Here is a 22,134-nt window from a genome sequence, read left to right as displayed (position 1 = left end):
CAATTCAGTTGAAAACCACAAATGTTGTTTTTATATTTAGTTTCCAATGTTATATAGCCTAATGCCATGCATATTTGTGGGGAATGGCTGAGATGGGCCTACAGTACATGATGGTGAATCTATTTTTAAAAACCTAATGCAGAAAGTGGAATAGGCCTATGAAATTGAGCTGCATTGTTATGCTGTTGAGCTACTCCAATATAGGTGTTAGGCCTAGGCCTACTATCTAGGATTGTAGCAAAGGCACACTCTGCATCATATGATCACACAAATTATGTGATAGGCCTAACTGAAGAAATTTTAATTGTCATTTATAGTAGACAAATGAATGTGCATGCCAAAAAGTGGCTTTTAAACAAATGACCATTTTGGATGCGTTGATACCGATACTTTATAGGCCTACTATCATGCCTGGCCTCATACCCATTTTCAAACCTGTAGATACACAGATACACTGATGACACACGCGTCGCGTCGCGGTCTGTCTGATCAAAAAAATCATAGTTTACCCACCTCTAATTTGACCACTACAGCCCTGGTTATGACCAGAAGTGAGTGGGGAGAGAGAGACGGGGAAGGGATGGCAAAGAACCCAGGCCGCAAATCAAAACCAGGTCAGCCGCATAGCAAACGAGTTCCCTACCATTTGCGCCACGTCGTTGCACCCGATCCTGATAATGCTGCAGCGTCTTCTGCAGTTGCCGCGCTAGCTTCTGCTGCTGCTCCTGCTGCTGCTTCTGTTGGTGCTTCCGCTTCCGCTGCTGCTTCCCTGCCTCCTGCAGTTGCTGCGTTAGCTTCTGCTGCTGCTGCGTTAGCTTCTGCTGCTGCTGCTCCTGCTGCTTCCCTGCCTCCTGCAGTTGCTGCGTTAGCTCCTGCTGCTGCTCTGCTTCCGCTGCTGCTCCCGTGCCTCCTGCAGTTGCTGTGCTAGCTCCTGCTGCTGGTCCCTGATATGAGAATATAAATAAATGTAGCCTAAAACATGCAAGGACATGGGGGTTATCTAACATTTTGAGCTATATAAACTTTGATTACTGTATATTTTTGATATGTTTAATCTCAAGATATATACACTGTTCAACAAATGCCCAATTTAATCATACTTCTGTGAAATCAACATGTCCAGTTAGGAATCAGCACTGACTGGGAATCTATTTTGCAAGTTTATACTGCAAATTGAACCGGGAACAAGTAGAATTGAAAGGCAATAACCAAAACACATACTAAAATAGAGTTAATCTGCAGTTGGTGTCCACAGACCATTTCTCTGTTTTAATTCTTTCAGGCTGAAATTTTAAGTCACTTCTAAATTCTTAGAGTGTCCCACCCCCACCCCTGGAGGTACCATGAGGCGGTGTTAACCACTCACTGAAATCTTTCATTCAAGATGGCACATCATTGTGAGGTGTTTTGCTGTGTCGTCTCGCAAAGTTTCCAGAGCTTGCAATACAGTACTACACCAGGGCATATGGAGGGGGCTCTAGCGGTGCACTTCCTGTGTCACCTGGTACAAAGGAGATTGGGATCCCGCTACTGGGTTGTGAACCCTCCTATGGCCAAATGCAATGTAATGTAATGTAATGTGAACCCTCCTACCCACCTCCATATCTCCTGTAGTACTAGATTGCCCCGTGGTATAACCTGAAAGCTTTAGACACTGCTGAGAGACACAGCAAACCTTCTTACCACACCTCACAATGATGTGCCATCTTGGATGGACATCACTGCCTGAGTGACTTCAGTGGATGATAAACACCTCCTCATGATACCTCTAGGGGTGATAAACACCTCCTCATGATACCTCCAGGGGTGATAAACACCTCCTCATAATACCTCCAGGGGTGGGATACTGTCAGACCGCATCCAAATAATGCATATATGAACAGAATACATGTTTTGGGTAGTGTCCATCATTAAAGTTACACAACAGTAGGCAAAATAGATTCATAATCACTGCTGCTTCTGTGGTGAATGTTTTATCTTATATGATTCATATGCAGATTATTATATGTACATGTATATGCAGGAATATTGAGATATGTGTATATGACTATATGTATATGTCTGTGGCTATGTATATATCGTTCCAGTGTGTCAGCATTGTAATTTGGGATGAGTGCCAGCTCAGATGAGGTGTGATTGAGCTAATTAGCATCTGTAAAGGGCTGGCAGGGCCATGCGGCTGTGTGAGCCCAGAGTATAAAAGACTCTGGAATGACACAAGTCAGTGTGCATTCCTACCTAAGATCAGCGAGAATGGTACTTCTCGTTAGGATGTTCCATGTTACTGTTCCATATTTCTATGGGGCAGTAATGAATAAAGAAATCTGCAGAAACTCACTGGACCCAAAGTGCTTGTCTGACAGTAATAGAGAAGAAACCCACATTTAATGGTGTCAGAAGTGGGATGATGATGGAGCTGCAGACAGGGGAAAGATGGACTATTCCAGGAAGGACAACATCTCAAAAAACTTGGCCAAGTAAGAAGTGGAAGGAACCTACTGGAAGAAGTTCATCAAAGACCTGCCGACGGCAAAAGTTGGGCTGCACTCTGGGCCCGGTGAGTAGATTCCAATAACGTTAATTATTTCAAATAATTGTATTATGTTAGCTAAGGAAGTGGGAAGTTAAGCTGAAATGTACAGTTGTTTGAAATGATGAGGTTGGGGACGATAAAGAAACCAAAAATGGATGATCCAGCATATTACCGAGAATGAGGGAGTGTTTGAGTTATACAAATGGCGGGCACTGCACACTTTTATGTGGCCTATTAGAAGCGGTGTACAATATGAACGGCGTATGTGGTAGGTGGTCGATTTCAAGGTCTTAGGTTGGACAGGCTCATTTTTGGATATGAATTGGACGATCAGCAAAAATAGATGCTCAAAATATTGTTCTTTAGGTGAGGGAGAGTTGCGTAAACTAGGGTAGCACACTGCACACTGAAATATGTGGCCTTAACACTAGAACTACCAGGATTTTTCTGCCTACCTAGAAATAGGCTACCAGAGAGGGGTCATTTGACCCGCCGGCTTTTACCTAATACACTAATGACTCATTTTGTTATGGTAATGAGGCTGTTAGGGGCCATGTGTGGGGTGAGGGGTGAGGAGGTCACACCTTACAGTGGTAACAGCCAAGCCAAACAGGGACAGACAGCTTCTTCCCAAGGGCTGTCAGCCTCAAAAATCACCACAGGTAAATAGCAACTTGCATGAAGATATCAGCAGCAAAGACAGATAGCACAGCTTGGCGGACAGTGTGTTACAGTTTTTCTCCATTGGTTTGGCTCATTTCTTGAAACTGAGATGTCATTCTTTGGGACAAATCCCAAAACTAATTTGCAGTTCCTCACAACAGAATGGCATTTATCATTGCTTTCATCAAATTTCAAATGCTTTTGTACATGTCTCAATCATGTAGTACATCCTTGCAAATAGCTATGTACAAGTATCCTACAGTTAACACAATCAGCTTACATTTAGTACAATTTTCAAATGAATGTACCTTGCTGATTTATCCCAATTGGTTGATTGTCAGTGTAATGGTTGTCCTGAAAACATGTCAGCATATTTTCTTCATATAAGTCATCATATGCAGAATAGTCTGCTCAATTTTCAAGATAGTGTTAGGGAATTGGGATAAAATATTTTGGAACGTTTTGGAAGATGTCATATCAAAATTATGATACTCAGGTTAGTATATAACAAGTAACATCATTTTTGCCTAACAAATGAGGAGAGTTCCACATTGCAGGTGACTAATCTATTTGACCAATCCAATCCAGAAACGAATCGCTATGAAACAAATATACAGAGTATCAGTTGATAGAAATACTGGCAGAGTAAGAGCTGTAGCACCAGTATGTGCAGGTAAGTCAATTATTCATTGTTTATCATTTTGAAACATATAAGTAGCCAACACTGTGCAGACTGGGTTTCCAATTCTGAGGGTGTCAGTATCCTCCTCTTTACATTTGGAATCCAGCTTTACAATGCAGTGTATGACCAAAGCATTACGTACATTATGTGCCTGTTCTCTTTGTATCAAAAACTACCCCCAAAAAAATCTGCATATGCGTGCACTCTAGGATTGGAAACACAGTGGGTTGTATTGACTGTGTGAAGAACATATTGAGCAGCATTGCTGTGACTATATGACCCATCTACATGATTGTTTTTGTTTTACCTTATTCATCTCGTTTTGAGAGACTTCTAGCGCTAGAGGCAGGGGCGGGCCTATAGGGGGGGCTGGGGGGACAACTGCCCCCGGGCCCGGGCCCCCCAGGCCTGTGAGGGGGCCCGAGTTCGCCCCTTCCTTGGCCGACGGGCCCGGGCCTGCAAGTACTCGAATAATCTAATGCACTTCCATTAGCCTAGCCATAGCCATCGGACGCTATTATAGACCAGCAGGGTAGACTACAACATGACGGTGGTTCATTTAAATTATAACAACAGCAAAGTAGCAAGGTAGCCTATGTTTAATTACTATATTTCTTTAGGTCAATGATGGCAACCATTATCCACACAAATATGTTTGAAATAGCAATATAGATATGTTTGTGTATTTTATTTTTTTAAAACATGGTGAGCTGGACTTGTGGGATATATCGTAATTCACTCTCATTGGTTGTATGCAGAGAGCGTGCAAATTGCTACTATTCATAACCTACCTCAATACTAAAAGCTTGCCTTGGGGTCCCCTTCCCCACACAGGCTCAAGCGACTCTGTGACTCAAGTGACAGCTGTGAGCTGCTAACAGCCCCATTTCCACAACAAAAGGAGTGTCCGCAGGGGGTCCAAAGGGTCAAATGACCCTCTTGTGGGTCTTTTAGGTAAAAAGGTCAATTGACCCCTCCGTGGTAGTTCTAGTGTTAAAAGCAGTGTTTAAATTCTGAAGGGCATTCATGCGAGAGGTGGTCGATCCCAAAGACGTATGATGGGCAGTCGTATTTTTGTGAGAATCGGCCAAATGGAGCGCTGAGTGATGAATGGATGATCTTATGTAAGGATATTATCGAAGGGTGTGTGGCGAATGACAAGGTGGCTAGATCATGTATTTTATGACAAGAAGCTATGATTTATGAACGAGGTTTGAATTGGTAGAAGGACTTTCATAATATCTTGGATGTAAGACAGGCACAGTTCATTACGAGAGATCTCGGTGTGTATGAGTGTAGGCCTACTGTGTGTGTGTGGTATTACTCAGGGAGCAGAGGAATAATTGTATGGACAAATTTAAATACTAGGTGAAGATGTTTAGCTTTTTCCCCGTCGGAAGATGAAAAATAATTTTAATTATGGATCAACCTCTGGTGTAATTGTAATAGTGGAAGTTAATAATTTTTGCTGTATGTGAATTTGGCCATAAAGAGAGAAATATATAGAGAGAGAGTATGCAAATTAGTGGCGCAACGGATCATCATTGATCCGTGGTCCGTTCGGACCAATCATTTCGGTTCGGCACACACATGGTCCGCGGATCGATTTATGAAATTGTGCGCATGTTCAATCTAGTCGTTTGGGACGTCTACCTCACGCACTGCATGGAACACAAACAACAACACAAACTGTTCCCGAAATCTTGCCTGTGCCATAGTTGCAAAACATTCCGTGTGATAGCCTACTGTAAATGCATTTTGAAGACTGACTGTCAAACTCAAACTGTCAATGTCTAGAACTACTCTCGCTAAATGTTTGTGTTGCGATCGGTTGAGTTCAGCGCATTTGCGACGCAGTGAGATATGCTCATGTAACGTACCGCGATTGTCGCGTGTGATATAAAACTTTGGCAAACTTCATTCATTTCGTGTTGTGACTCCTCTGACATTTTGAGGACAGCGAGCAGGTTAAATCATCTGGTTAGACATTCTGTGCGCTCTGATGTCCCTGCAGAGTCTCCGCCTTCTTAAAGCAGCCGCTGCCCTTTTTAACAGTCAATGCCGATTCTCTCTCTCTCTCTCTCTCTCTCTCTGAAATGCTGAACCGCTGAGGCAATTGTGTTTCAATAAAAGATTGATGCATTTATCTGCATTTGCATGTACAATTAAGGACATGAGCTCTGGTCTATGCGCCATCTGTCAGTAAGTCACAAGACTTTAAGCCATTATTTTGGTAGTGTGCATATTCTGAATTAGACATTTTGATATAGATTAATCTAGATTAATTTCATAATTGCAATGAGATTAATCTACATTCAAAAATTATCTATGCCCACCCCTAACAAATACACAGCTTATGTTTATTTGTCTTATCGATTTAAAAAAAAATAAAAAAAAATTTGCTGATCCAAAAAATGATCCGATCCGTGGGCTCTGATCCGAGGAACAATCCGAACTGTGAGATTTCTGATCCGTTGCACCCCTAATGCCAATGTGTGTGAAGTGTTATTGTGTGTGTGTGTGTGTGTGTGGATCCACAAACAGAATGTATGTGTGTGTGATTTGTGTGGCTCTGTATATGGTGTGATATCAGAGAGAAGAAAAGAAAAAGAGAAAGAAAGGAGAAAGAAAAAAAAGAGAGAAAACATTGATTGGCTTGTAGGTAATGATTGGATTGAAAGATGAGAAGAAAGTACAGAGAATTAAAAGGTTTTTGAAAGTGTGAATAGATGGAAAGAATTATTTCTTTTGGATGGAGGTATCTAGTGTAGAAGGAACAGGTCAGGTAGGGATGAAAAGCAAAGGGCTGAGAGGCCATATAGACTGTGTTGGCTGGAATTATTTCAGTGTATAATATACATGGCAAGATAGAAAGATAGCCTACTTTGATAGAATAAGAATGGAAGAAGGAATGAAGTGGAGCAACAAGGTAACTAAAGAGTGGGAGCTAACAGAGTGGTGACATGGCGAGTAGCATGGTTGGTGGTTGCGGCTGTATATGATCTGTTCAATAAGCTTTGACTGTGTGTTGAATGTGAAATCATATAGGCTAGCAGGAAGTGTGGAAGTCAGAATGGCTATGCAGAAATTTGAATTGGGGTGAAAATGCATGCAGTGTGAACTGATAAGGTATTTTAACATCATACGAGGAGAAAAAGTACATTTCTGTGGATGTGTGGTACTCTGTTTGGCCACTAGAGGTTAATTACCATGGAAATGGGGAGAGAGATGGAAGCTGAAGTGACTATTTGGAAGCTGGAAGCCGGAACTAGCTTTTAATTTTCATTTGGAAAGAGCGGAATGGAATGGAATATTCCTTGTGGGAAAAATAAAATAAAATAAAATAAAAAAGGAGAAACATATGGGCAAGAAAATAAGGGTTTGAGAGATTCACTGAACAGAGAGTTAGTGCTTGGTTTGGGTGAGAGAGAGCTGTGTCTGCCCCAACATAGAGGGGGTTGAGTGTTTTAAGATTTAAATGGAGTGTGGCAAGGAGAGGTGCCGACGGTCTGGAAGGAAAACATTAACATGTCTGATCTTGAAGAATTAAAGAAAGCAATGGATGTTAAGGTGCTGGCAACTACAAAAACTAAGTTGAGAATACTTAACATAGATTTGCAATGCATTGATGACCAGGGGGCAAGGAGTGGTTGACAGTCTATGAGGAGTGGAGACCCAGTGTGATTTAACAGGTGTGGGAGCACTCCCAGACTGGCTGGGCCCTGTGGGCAATTGTGTTATCACTGGTCTGAAGTGGTTCTTAGACTTTTAAAGTTGGCTGTTAAACATTTGAAAAGGAAGAAGTGACTGGAAAGAGCTCAAAGTTAACAAACAATTTAGCATGGAGTGAATGACGAAGACAGGAAGGTCTTATCTTAAATTGGATTATGATAATGGGCTGCGATGGACAAAGGGTGGAAGTGTTTGTCTGCTGAGAGAAGAAAGAATGGGCCAACTTCAAGGCTATGATCAATGCACCAGTGTAGACAAAGGTACCGGTAATTGACAGAGTCAGCATTTCTTGGCAAGGAGAAAAGATCAAATAGGCTAGTGACACATTGGTAATGGGCGTAGCAGAAATTGGTGGATTTAAGGTGAGAGAACATTTGGAGTGATAAAAGCAAAATACTATAGAGTTTCATGGGTAGCATAGAGGTGCATTAGGCAGCACAAATTCAGGATACAATGCTCAAAATTCAAAGTACTTATTGTCTAATAGGTTAACATGTTAGATAATGGTCTGAGATAAGAAGCTTGTATGTATGAGAGTGGGTCAAATGCAATGAGTGAAAGAGTGAGGAATGACTGTGGTGTGTCGGCAGAGAGAGATGGATATTTCTGTGTATGGTTGTATTAGATATGCCAAGTTTAAAGATATCAGGAACTACAGAAGAGTGTAATGGCATTTGGACATCAATCCATAGCATAGAAATTCTATGGAGAGAATGTGTGGAATAGGTGGCTGAGAGAAATGTGGTTTACAAATTGGAATGCAAATATGAAAGTGAGCGAGATTGAATGTATGAAGTACAATTTGAATGGAGTATTTGGAATTACCGGATATTTATCTGGAAGTGGAGGACAGATTGGTGAAAAGGAGCTGACATTTTAGCTAAGAGCGGGAGAGAGTCACCCAGGAAGAGGGGTTTGCATATGAATACTGAATGGCCACAGTCTTGATTGAAAACCCTGATTAGCTGGACGAAGTCACAGAAGGTGTGAAGGGGGCTCCAGCAGGAGGTGAAACCAGTTTGAACTAATAAATTGCAAGCAGCCAGACTTGCAAAGGGAATAGTTGATCTGATATAACTGGTGAAAAATAAAATAAAAATCTGAACGGTGCAGGAAACTTTGGCTACTTAAAAAAGGAAGCAAATTTGATTGGGGAGATATGGTAGTGAACGAAGGGAAAACATTTTTGGAAATACAGGGGTGTGTTTGCAAAGGAAAAGGGGTTGAATCATTTCAATGGAATCAATTCAAGCAAGCAATGACTGACTGAACGAAACCGACTGACAGATTAAATGTGTTTTGAAAACATTTATAACATCAGTTGGAAACGCCCTACTGCATGTCATATCTTTGCATGAAGCTATGAAAATATCTAACACTGATATTAACCCCAACTAACATCTAAAATTAACATACTGATGTTTCCCCACTGAAACTAACAATGGGTCTGTTTCCAACCGCTAAAATAGGAATCCAATGACCGTATTCCAGTGAGAAGGCTGGAGAATTGGGAGTTACAAATGTAATTTTCACAATTGTAGCTTAGGCTACAAAAGTGAAAAAAGGGGGGTGCATAGGTTGATTAAACATGGAAAGAAAAAAATAGAAGATTAGAAAATTGGCAAAGAAAAGTGGGAAAATTTACAGAAATTAGAAGAAATTTGAAGAAATTTGAAATTTATAGTTGAAAGAGGTTTACATAATTCAGGAGGTAAGTTAAAGGAGAGGATTTAAGAAAATTGCTATAGAATTTGACTGGAGAGTAGAGAACAAATTGTTTAGATTGATGATAAAAGTGTTAGTAGATTAGACAGGAATTAAGAGTGTTTAGAGATTGAATTGTGTGAGAAATGTGAAAGTACTAGTTAGATTGTGTATGTCTGAGTTGGCTAATGAATGAGAGTGTGAAATTGAGATAGTCTATCCGAAGAATTGATACTGCGCTGTTTGTGTCTTTACAGATCGACCAGGGCGGAGATGGTGGCCAGTGACTGAGGTTTACAACGGAGGTGACAGAGGTCGATCCCAGGGAGGGGACAGTCGTCAGCCAACGAAGACGAGGGAGCCAGCTGAGAAGGAGTTAGAGGACACGATGGGAGTCAGACCAGAACAGGAGGCCAGTACCCAGGACACACTGGAGACCAGGGGCTGGAAAACCCACCAGGCGGACAGCAAGTCATTTACAACTGAAAGCTAATCAAGATGAAGAACACCGAACGGCAGTCTATCCATGGGCTGACTCGGGGGGTTCAAGTCAACAAAGGAAGAAATTTCACACCTGAGGCAAAACTAGGAGGGATTCAAAGTGAATTAACAAACCATCAAATAGACTGGGCACATCTACTGTCGAAATGGGGGAGCTGTTTTCGATGTGTAGCCGAAGGAAGAAAAGGCATCAAGACAATGCATACATTTCAAAGGACTTCAGAAATCCCTAACACATGAAAGCAACCGAAACACAACACTTGGGAACACAAATGTTCAACCTCGAAAGGAGCTAAGACAGGATTAAAAGTCATTAACATCTTGATAACAAAAGACGCAACAAACAACAGCAAGCCAAATTGCATACATCACAGAGAACAATAGACTCTGGGAGACTGAGCCATGGAGGAGGAAGCAGTGACAGAAGCAAGAAATGACATGGGCATATCAGTGAATGAAATTGAGTCACTGTGGTTGAACTTTGAAATGAGCACGATGAATCAGTTAGGAATGTTATGATGAGAAAGTTGATTAAGTTCTGACACAGAGCTAGACAAATTGCCATATCATTCAGAGTTAATGTACAGAATGTCAGATTCTTGCCACTTACACAACTTGAATAGTTAGCAATGTAAACATGAATCATATAACAACAGAATAATTAATTAGAGGTCAAATCACGGCAATAGCTGAGTGGAAACAGTGTGATATTTCATATTCATTGATAGGATGACAAAGTGTGTGCAATGTATTTGTGAAATGATATGATTGGATATTCCTGGTAGTTTGAAGACAGTAAATTGATAAGCAAATAGCGAAGAGACATATAACTAATCAAATATTTAGTGTAACTCAAGACAATGTAGAATGGTCAACAGAATCATGGGTTAATCATAGATACATAAACCATAATGTAATGTGTAACACTGTAACACGGTTAAGGGTTGCAGATGGCCTACAGTACCCAGTTAAAATTTTAATGCAGAATGGTTACAAATTCATGTTAAATCAATTCTTAACTGAACATGCAGGGCTGTCATATTGAAATGAAGCCATCGTTGGAATTTTCCCTTCACGTCTTGTTTTTCCCTTAAATTGGCAGAATGGGGTTTTTGCAAGATGTAAGGTTTTCGCCACGATTTAAGAATTGAAATTTGAAGATTGAATATTGAAGGCATATAAGATAAAAAATTGTAACCCTTTGTGAGTCTTTTTGAGACTCAAAATGGGGGGGTTATGTGGTGAATTTTTTATCTTATATGATTCATATGCAGATTATTATATGTACATGTATATGCAGGAATATATGTGTATATGTCTGTGACTATGTCTATATCGTTCCAGTGTGTAAGCATTGCAATCTGGGTTGAGTGCCAGCTCAGATGAGGTGTGATTGAGCTAATTAGCATCTGTAAAGGGCCTGGCAGGGCCATGGGGCTGTGTGAGCCCAGAGTATAAAAGACTCTGGGATGACACAAGTCAGTGTGCATTCCTACCTAAAATCAGCGAGAATGGTATTTCTCGTTAGGATGTTCCATGTGACTGTTCCCATATTTCTATGGGGCAGTAATGAATAAAGAAATCTGCAGAAACTCACTGGACCCAAAGTGCTTGTCTGACAGTAATAGAGAAGAAACCCCACACTTCCTTATGGGACTGGCTGATTAGAAGCATGATTAACTTGGAATAGCAACACATTATGATGATGTTCCCTTAATTTTTGGGCAGTGTACTGCATGTGATCTTTCTTGACCTGGCAAATGCCTTTGGATCCGTCTCCCACAATATCCTGTGGACAGCCTTCAGCTACTCTGGGGTGCCAGAGCACATAATAAAGTTGGTCAGGAGCTACTTTCAGGATCTACAGTTCTGTGTCAAGGTCGACAACAACACAACTGATTGGCAACATCTGGAAATTGGCATCATGGCAGGCTGCACAATTTCCTCACTGGCCTTTGTCATGGCAATGGAGCTAATTATACGGGCATCCCGGTGGGTGGTGGGAGGTGAGAAGACCGGCCTGTGTCTTCCACTAGCAAGGGCCTACATGTACGAAATGACCATCATTGCAACTACAAAACCTTGCACCAGACGTCTGCTTCAGAAGCTCCAAGCCAACATCCATTGGGCAAGAATGCAATTCAAACCATGCAAATCACGCAGCATCTCCATCATTGAAGGACACCTAAAAGGCGAGCAGAGAGGAGCCAATTCCAACGGTCCTTGAGAAGCCCTTCAAGAGCCTTGGACGGTGGTATACCGCAGATCTCAAAGTCACCCACCAACATCAGTAACTCCAGCAGGATTTGGTGAACGGCCTTAAACAGATTAACAACACTGCACTGACAGGGAAACTGAAGCTGTGGTGTTAGCAGTATGATCTGCTACCCAGAATGCTGTGGCCGTTGACCATGTACGAGGTTTCACTTAGCCATGCCAATCGTCTGGAAAGGCTGGTGAACACGTATGTATGTGGGTCATTTCGTGTGAAATCAGACCACTTTGGGACCCGAGCCGACACAGATTTCAATCATAGTTGCTGTGCCTGTTTAGTAGCAAGATAGAACCCCAGAACTGCATTTATGTGAATCTGACACCAATATTAAGGGAGAAACAGACTAGCAAAGGTTTACATATGAGGGGAGGACACTATGCATTCAGCCTCGATTATATCAGTCAGTGTAAGTCACAAAAGGATGTCTGAGGTGTGAAGCTCTTTTCTGGCTCTACAAATTACACACAGCATGGAATACAACAACCTTCACAATATGAATTATGATACATTGAAACATTAAAAATTGAACATCAAAAAACATACATTTGGTATACATTTTAACATACAAATGGCCGGTTTCTTGTCTACACATTGCCTCTAATGTCATGAACAACACCTAAAAATTGGGTGTTTGGTTCTTTATTCATTTCACCCCTATCACCATATTCTGAGGGTTGCTGTGTTCCATGCTGTTTGTGTAATTTGTAGAGCCAGAAAATAACTTTCAAATAACACCACAGACATCTTTTTGTGACTTACACTGACTGATATAATCAAGGCTGATGCATAGTGTCCTACCCTCATATGTAAACCTTTGCTACTCTGTTTGGTCGAGAGAAAGAAACTAAGCTGGAGTGAACTGTGGGGCATGGAGTCCAATCGGTTGAGTTTCATCATCCGAGCAACGTATGATGTGATACCTTTTCCCACTAATCTCCACTTGGACCCATCCTGCTCCCTGTGTACAACCCCTGCAACACTCAAACACATTCTGGTTGGCTGCAGGAGCAGCCTCACTCAAGGGAGATACACTTGGAGACCCAACCAAGTTCTCAAGTGTCTGGCTGAAAAACTTGAATGCAAGAGAGTAAACAGACAGCAAGCCCAGCAGCATCCAGAATGTTCACACTCAGCAGCCACTGTTTGTGCGGGAAGGGGATAAGCACAGAGGGGGTCCCTCAAACCACGATCTCTCCTCATTGACCAGAGGCTTGTTGTCCCTCCAAAGATAGCAACAACAACTATGCGTCCAGACATTGTCCTCTGGTCTAATTCCTGCCCTTGAAGAAGCCTTTGAGCGCAAGAAACTCCAACCTTGCAACTGAAGCATAGGACAAAGGATGGAAAGTAAAGGTGCACCCAGTGGAGGTTGGATGTAGGGGGTTTGTGGAAAGCATGGTGGCGAAGCTCCTTAGGGAAGGGAAGTTGGAGTTAGGGGGCAGGCTCACAGACACGGCGCCACGGCGCCAACTCATTGTAATGGTGCAATACTTGGGATACTCAACACCACATCCTTTCAGTTTGTTAGTTTTCACCAGTTATAACATTAATAGGGGGAAAGCTGCACTTTAGGTAGTATGCTTTCTCTGACAATGAAGTCTCCATTGTTTTCACCCTTGTGTTTAAATTTACCTGATATTTTTCTCCTCCTTTCTGACTTGTCTTTTGAGTTGACGCATCTCCTGCTGCATGGCAGTCATGACATGTAGCACTGGGTCCTCCTCTTGACGATGTCTCTTCCATGAGGGAATTGGTGACTCACCAGAGTCACTCCTGTGAGGCTCCTTTAAACATAAAATGTTAACCAAATCAGTTTTTTCAACCAAACCAGACAATACAAGAATTTGCATAGAGAGAGAAAAATGTTTGGGTAGTGCTGCTTAAGTGAGATGATGAACTCATTTTCAGACAACAGTCAATCTGAAACACTTTTGGAAGCATTCTACATACATATGAAACTGTATTTTGCAGCATCATTTCTGTTTTGCATATGATTTTTTTTTTCAATTTGTCTCCATCCATGTATTTCTTTGTCTATCCACAACAAAAGCACAAATCACTTCTCATACCTTCAATTCAGTGTGGACCATTTTCTCCTCCATGGTTTCAACAGCTTCCACTAATGTGTGTCTCTGCAGTGCTGGAATAGTGTAGTGCTCTTTCACATGGGTGCCGCAGAAGGAGGCAGTGCAGGTCAAACAGGTTTTAACAGCCTTCAGTTTCCGCCCGGTGCAGAAATCACACTCCACATCTCCAGGACCAGCATAGCTTTGGGCAGGCAGGACAGGACTGAAGTGCTCTAGCTTGTGGACCACCAGTGCCAAGGCTGAGTTTGAGTAGAGTGCCGGGTGGGAGCTGTATGTGCGTGGACACTGGGGACAGGCGTAGTGGCCTGCTTGGCTAGGCTGTTCCCAGTATGAGGTGATGCACTGCTTGCAGTAACTGTGTCCACAGGGGATGGACACTGGGTCTTTCAGTACACCTGTGCAGACTGAACATTTGAAGTCTTCGTTGGTCAAGAGACTGACAGCCAACTCACTGTAGAGACAAAAGCAGTGCTTAATTTCAGGCTCACTCTCCACGCCTCATTTGAATACAAGACAACTGTGATGATCATACCCAGCTCAGTGAATCAGGAAATGATGGAATTTACCTGGCATGAGCTGGTGTAATAGATTCTCTTTTAAAGTCTTCTGAATCCACTGAGTGTAGTCCAGATGAGAGGAACCGTTCCAACTTCATCAGTCTGAAATCACAATATAAACACTATTAAACAGCAGTAGATTTTGGCACACCCATCACATACTATCACATACTGTAGTGAAACAGGATATGTATGAACACACTGCCTTAAGAGAATTCAATGTGATTTTGTGAATTTAATGTGAACTGAAATGAAAGAAACTCTCTGAACCTTGAGTCAGGAGGTCTATGGTCCTGTTTGAAGAATAAAGGTTCATCCAACAAATGCAAATCATCTTTATGCTCACTTTGGGTTGGGTTCAAATTCTCCTGTGAAGTTTCGTGGTGGATCCATTGATTGGTCAGACACACAGCTGGGGGCAGGTGAGTCTGACTTCTCCATCTTTACACTGAAATCACAAAATGTTGACATTCATAAAAAAAGAAAGGCCTATAGAGCTGGGCTCAAAATAATAACAATGCCTTTACAAAGTTGAACAAATAAAAAGTCTTCAAATAAATTGTACTTTAATGAGCAAAAATGCATTTGGGACACTGCACATTCACTACAGATGTTATTTCAATGCAAGAAAATTGGGAAAAGTAGAGTGGAACCGTTCCAACTTCATCAGTCTGAAATCACAATATAATCACTATTAAACAGCAGTAGATTTTGGACCAAAGAACCGGACCAATCAGATCAAAGCTGAACCATGATAATTATATCAGTAAAGTAAAATTCTTGCTCCCACTAGTTTTTGGGCCCTATGACATGGCTATATTTTTCTGACACAGAAGGTACCACATTCCACAGTTGATTATTGGTGATTCTTTCAGTTGATAATTTCCTTCAATTCAAATTATAAATAACTAGAAATGCACTCAGAGAGCGCAGACCTCCGCCAAGGAAGTTCAGTTCCTTTTTAGACACATAAGATATGTGTGTCATGATGTGGTGTCATCCATGTAGATGTAGACCTGTTCAGAAAATTGATCCGTGAAGTTGTAACCAAATTATAGCCTATCTGTCTCCATTATAATTACAGTCCATGTTCCTCTGGTTAGCTGTGGCCTGTTTAGTTCACCTGTGATTGTGGTAGGCCTATTGGCAAAGTGATTGTGATTTGCAAATGCTTATTGAAGCTCACAGGTTGCTATTTGACACATTTTTAACATTTATAAAAGACATATGATAGACAGCATGCCTTTCATAGCCTACCTTTTAAAATCTCAAATCCAGAGAAAACATGGTTGTCAAGTGTATTTCACAGAGGCTAATATCTTTTAATAGTCCAACTATTTATACAATTCTTGTTAGTTTATTTGCATGTTTTACGGATAAGTTTTGGCTCGTAGAGGGCGTCGCCGAGTTCACTGATGCCACCGTCATTCCATAACCGTAAGCTTGTCAATATGATTTTCTAGTCATTACATACAATTTAATTTGCCTGTTAACAGATGACTTGCATGGATCCATTCATTCATCCCATGTTTGTTCACCAACTAGGCCTAGTTGAAAACTTAACTTCGAGCTTGAAAGACGTGACCCCTTTCCTTTGTTGCCAACGTCTGCAAAAGCGCAGAGCTCAGAGAGCTCGCAGTGACAATGTTGCCGGTAATTTCGCCATCATTTTTTTTGAGTCAGATGATGGAGTACATGAATCAATCAGTGGATGAGCTGTAGACCTATTGAATTACAATATATACAGGCCTTTATGTTTTTTTAGACATTAAAATTGGGATAGAATGAGGTAGGATTTGGAAAGCTATTGCGGGGAGCGGTGTGCGCGTGTGTCTGATGCTTTGGCTTGGACTTCACGTTTCACAGAGGCTATAATAACTTTGAATGGTCCAACTATTATAGCCTACAATTCTTGTTCGTATTTCATTGCTACACTTTGGCTCCTTGAGAGCATCGCCGGATTCACCTGCTTGACGCGCTCTCTTTCATTCAAAAAACAAATGGACAGAATATTCTTAATACTATTGAAGAGGCATCCCCTGCTCCCTATTCCTTCTATTGAAAATCACTGTTCGCCGTTATGAATCTCTTCACCGTTGATTCTGAAATTAAGTAGGCCTACAGCAGTGGCGGCTGGTAGTCTGTCAAACAGGGGAGGCTGTTCAATTACAATATGTCCAGAACGCAAAAATAAAGGGGGGGGGGGGGGGATTTTGACACACATCTTACATTGGTCCTGAGCCACATATGGCCTCACACACTAAAGGACTCTTGTTGAAACAAATTTGTTAATCATTAATCATTATCCCCCTTGTAGCCTATTCATAGGGAAATGTTTTTATTATTATTATTATTATCATTAGGCCTACCTCCGCCACATAATGATGTGATTTAGTTTGCCTTCGTTGTCTTTGTTCATTACTGGGTGCACGGCTTAACTTACCACTAGAGGTCGCAAAATCTTTAATTATTTACCAGACATTGCCAACACAGTAGGAAACAAGGACTCGCCACTCACGGGACTTGGCAGTTAACCAGTTGATAAGACACCACGAAAGCTCAAAAGAAACGGTTGTTCTTCCCTACCCTTTTCACCAAGTCAATATTAGGCAGTGCTCTGCTCTGCTCCTTGATATTCATTTTCTCCTCATAAGGACGACTGGAATTCGCCAGAATTTAATCCACAATGCTTGGCATTTTGCATAGCTCTCTAGCTTTCTTGCAAGCTAGCCCTAACGAAAAGTAGGCAACTTCAACTTTTGAATTGGGAGATTAAAAAGGATAAGGACATGCCACTATTAAGACTTTATTCGCAACACTAGTGGCACTAGGTTTACAAGAATATGTACACAAAACTGGAGTACACCGCAATGAATAGCTTCCCCACTGGTTACCACGACGAAACTTCTCAGTCAAATTAATAACATATCCGCATTTCGAAATGAAATCAACTACTGTAGCCTACTGACACGGGGTTCACCCAATCACAAGTCGGAGCTCCAGTCTCCGGTCCCTCCCCCTCCTCTCTCTTCTCCATTCACTCCCAGTGAGGCTCAGTCTCAAAATCAAAAAAAATTCACGGCAATAGCCAATGACCGTTTAGCATTTTGCCATTGAAAAATCGTACAATCCCACATGCCATTTAAGTCCATTGAGACTCGACTCGCTTGCGTTGTCATGAGCGGAAAAAAACTCGTGCGAGCCTCGGGATCTTATAACAGATTGGTTTCATCTCTAAGTTGAGCACATGCATTTTCTATGGAGCTGGGTCTGAAATAGCAATGTTATTAAGTTGTGTAAAGCATTAGTTTACATACTATTCTCCGTGATTTTGGACAGGAGGCGGCGCCTCCCTTGTACTCAAAGAGGAATCGCCTCTGGCCTACAGCTAGTTATAACAATCTATGAGTTCAGCATATTATGCTGGAATGTTTTGTGTTGCTGGCGATATGCTATGCCTTCAGTGCGCTGTTACAAATCTCTTCACCGTTCGTTCGTTATGAAATTAAGTTCAGCATAGTAGGCTACGCTAATGTTTTGTGGTAGGCCTACTGATATGCTATATGTCATCAGTGTGCTGTGAAGCAACAAATCACCACGGACTATTCACTAGTTGCAATTCGCGCAAAAGACAGTCATTCCCTTGGGTCGGTCTCACAAACTTGGAGGAAATAGATGGGGTGTGTGTGCGCGCGCGTTTGCCTGTGTGTGTGTGTGTGTGTGTGATATTCTTGCCGCGTCGCGTTTCACAGAGGCTGCTTAGTGCGCTGTGAAGCAGTAATTAGCCTAAATCACCACGGATAAAACACTGGTTGCAATTCGCGTGCAGCAAATAACCACGGACTATGTGGCAGTCTAAAGACAATCCCTTAAGAATTGTCCAATTCCCTCGCGCAGCCGTGGTTGTATGCCAAATACATGCGCTGTGGACTATAGGCTTTGATAGTGGTTGGTGTAAGCGCTCTCGCGGCAAAGACAGTCCCTTGAGAATTGTCCAATTCACCTCGCACACCCCGTGGCAGTCCGCGAAGGTGCCAGGACACCCGTGGCATATTCGACAGTGAGCCAGTGCTCAGGAGAAGCTGCCCTCCAAACATAGTTGGTGATCAGTGCTGATTTCACCTCGTGCATCTTGTTGCTTATGACACTCTGACAGGTGCAGCAGGACGTTTTATACTCGCTGGGACGTGACGTCATCACACCCTGTCCAGCCTTTATAAGGGCTCTAATTCGGTCTGATGACTTTGCCATTGTGACGTGGCGCAAGAGGCCAGGTGCGAACACACGAACAAACAAACAAACAAACAAATCAGGCGATCACATAACCTCCTGGCGGAGGTAATTCTATAATGTGGAATTCACCCCTTATACAGTGTCCCGCAGAATGAATATAACTGCCTTCTGTCCAGTTTATACTCGTACAAGAAGACCAAATACATCACACACATCACGTACTATCACATACTGTAGTGAAACAGGACATGCACAAACACACTGCCTTAAGAGAATTCAATGTGATTTTGTGAATTTAATTTTAACTGAAATGAAAGACACTCTTTGAACCTTGAGTCAGGAGGTCTATGTTCCTGTTTGAAGCGTAAAGGTTCATCCAACAAATGCAAATCATCTTTATGCTCACTTTGGGTTGGGTTCAAATTCTCCAGTGAAGTTTTGTGGTGGATCCATTGATTGGTAAGACACACAGCTGGGGGCAGGTGAGTCTGACTTCTCCATCTTTACACTGAAATCACAAAATGTTGAGATTTATTAAAAAGGCCTATACAACTGTGCTCAAAATAATAGCAGTGCCTTTACAAAGTTGAGTAAATGTCAAAATTCTTCAAATAAATTGTACTTTAATGAGCAAAATGCATTTGGGACACTGCACATTCACTACAGATTTTATTTCAATGCCAGAAAATTGGGAAAAGTAATTCAATATTATACTTTTATATAGAAATGTTGCCTAATGGTAAAAAAAATAGCAGTGTTGACATTGGTCTTTGGAAACTCAAAAAAGGTCTGTAGAAACTATCAAATACTTGAAATTTCAACTTTGCTGGGCATCCTAATCTTATATTTTGTTGCATAACTATGGTTTATAATAACAGTTTCACATCTGTGGTGCATATGGAGTCGACCAACGCCCAGGCCCAGCAACAGTCAACAGGTATTGCAGGCCAGGTCTGTTGCATTACATTCCACAATTCCACTGTGTTTCTTGGTTTTGCCTCATGAACAGCATATTTTATGAAGTCAAAGGGCAACATATTCTAATACAAACACAAAACAAATGTCTGAATTTACTGGATTTTATATAAACTGTTTCTACCAATACATTTGTAATTGGTGTTTTTTTTTCCCAAGAGGTACTGTTTGGAATATGAGAGAGGGTATTTTCTCATATACATTACTCCCCTTTAAAGTTTAGAAAACCATACTTACATATTATGTAGAACTAGTGGTGTGGATCGGCACTGCCCTCACGATCCGATTCGATCACGATTCGGGAGGTAGTAGATCCGATTCGATTCGATTCTATTAGATCCAATCCGATTCGATTCAATTCTACAATGCATTGCAATGCATTACATTTCTACTGAACGCAAAGCAAATGTTCAGCCATGATGAGGAAATACAAGTAGTCAGATACTGAGCAACAATTTATTGGCTGTTTTCTGTATCAGTCTGTATTACAGTAGTCTTGCAATGTTTTGAAGTGTTTTTATTTAATTTAACATTCATTTGCTGCCGAAATATCCATGGGAGTAATTGAAACTTAAAAAAATTGCCGGATTGATTCTGGAACTTGCTGGATCTGGATCTGGATCGTCCATGCCCCGGATCGATTCGGATCGCCGAATCGATCATTGTTGACACCACTATGTAGGGCTGGGCGATATTGAGAAAAACAATAATCTCGATTAGTGTCTGCTATATCTCGATATACGATATCTATGCAAGGGAAAAAAAACCCACGAAATTCAGCAAAGGTTTTTCTTTTTATTTAAGTGAAAACAGGTTGGCACCCAAGTGCCTAGAGGTAGGTACTACTAGTAACAAAGTGCTTGTGCACCATTTTTAACATAAAACCAAGGAATTAGTATATTGGCTTATTTTAATTGTAAACATAAAACACAGGAGTAGCCCGTTCTTATAAAGTGCTTCTTTAACTTTTAAGATAAAGACAAAACATTTTTATGATAAGAAGACAAAAGAAAACAAGTCCGACAGGCGGACAACAGATGCGTCCATCTATGCCAGTGGTTCTCTGCCTTTTTTTTTTTTTTTTGAAAGCTCGGTGGCTATCTAGCCAAAAGATGTTCAATGTTGAAATTACAATGTCATTTTTTGTTCTGTTTGTTATTTTAAGGAAGATAATGTACAAAAATTAAAAATATAACAAAGGATCAAAATGCTTAAACCATGTGAGATCAAAGGCTAGACTAGAGTCAGACAGGAGTCAGGCCCGTTGCTCCGGACCGCTCCCACGAACGGACGGACCAATGGACAAAGCAGTCTCTTGCATTCTCTGCAGAATGCCTCTTTCTGCTCCTCATCAGAGCATCAGAGGCTCTAAATCCGAAATAACGCCATATTATTGAGCCGTTCGTCCTTTTCTTTGGAACAAATTCTGCTGTTTCGGCTTCTTCTGTGGGCGCCGCCATGTTGAAAGAGTTTATCAACACAAACACATGCCGCTACACGCAAGGGGAGGGGGAGGAGGAGGAGGAGCAGGGGGAGGGGAGCCAGCTCTGTTGGGGAAACACACGCAAGGAGGAGGCGGGGAGGACCGCTCCACAGCACAGAAGGGAAATCAGAGTGGCGAAATCTTACGCATTTACAGCCTAAACTCGAGATATTCGATATGTCAAAATATTAATCGATTTCATAAAACTTCTTGAGAAACCGTAAAACTCGATTAACCGCCCAGTCCTAATATTATGTGCACTTTTGTTCAAAACCCATAAATCCGATTTATTTATTGAGTAAAAGTCATTTGGGTTCAGAATTTGGTAAGTAGGATTAGCCTGCTAGTTTAAAAAAAAAAAAAAATCTTAGACCTATTGTGCTTACGGGGTTGGAGGGTATACTGTAGCTGTAAATAATACTCTCTAAATTGTTTGTGGTAGTTGTGGATAAGGCTCTTAATGTTCTCAGTTGACTGTAGCTGTGAATAATACAGATTAAACACTATACAGATTAAACACTATACAGATTAAACACTATCAGTTACTCTGGCTCCCTTCATTGCCGTTCAGCTACCGTAGACTACCGGCGTGTCAGATCCAAATCTCTGTGTTCTACTCTTGTGGTGCTACTGGCTATTCCAGACTATTTCCTATTCGTAGAAACTAGGGATGGACATAATTAATTGATGAATTGATTATTTATTTTTA

General features: G+C 41.4%; 1 protein-coding gene across 1 annotated transcript in view; it reads right to left on the bottom strand.

Moving 5' to 3' along the window:
- Positions 1 to 865: 865 nt before the first annotated feature.
- The window catches only part of LOC134446467 (E3 ubiquitin/ISG15 ligase TRIM25-like), a 43,787-nt gene continuing 22,518 nt past the window's right edge, over positions 866 to 22,134 (bottom strand). The window contains exons 4-6 of the mRNA XM_063195835.1: positions 14,160 to 14,613; positions 13,723 to 13,874; positions 866 to 944 (exon numbers count right to left, since the gene is read on the bottom strand). Coding sequence (XP_063051905.1) covers positions 866 to 944; positions 13,723 to 13,874; positions 14,160 to 14,613 — 685 coding nt within the window. The remainder of the gene's footprint in view (positions 945 to 13,722; positions 13,875 to 14,159; positions 14,614 to 22,134) is intronic.

The sequence above is a fragment of the Engraulis encrasicolus genome, chromosome 3, assembly GCF_034702125.1.
Source record: "Engraulis encrasicolus isolate BLACKSEA-1 chromosome 3, IST_EnEncr_1.0, whole genome shotgun sequence".
In the NCBI taxonomy this organism is placed as follows: Eukaryota; Metazoa; Chordata; class Actinopteri; order Clupeiformes; family Engraulidae; genus Engraulis; species Engraulis encrasicolus.
The sequence above is the reverse complement of the archived record's forward strand: the minus strand, read 5'-3'. Positions and strand labels throughout refer to the sequence as shown.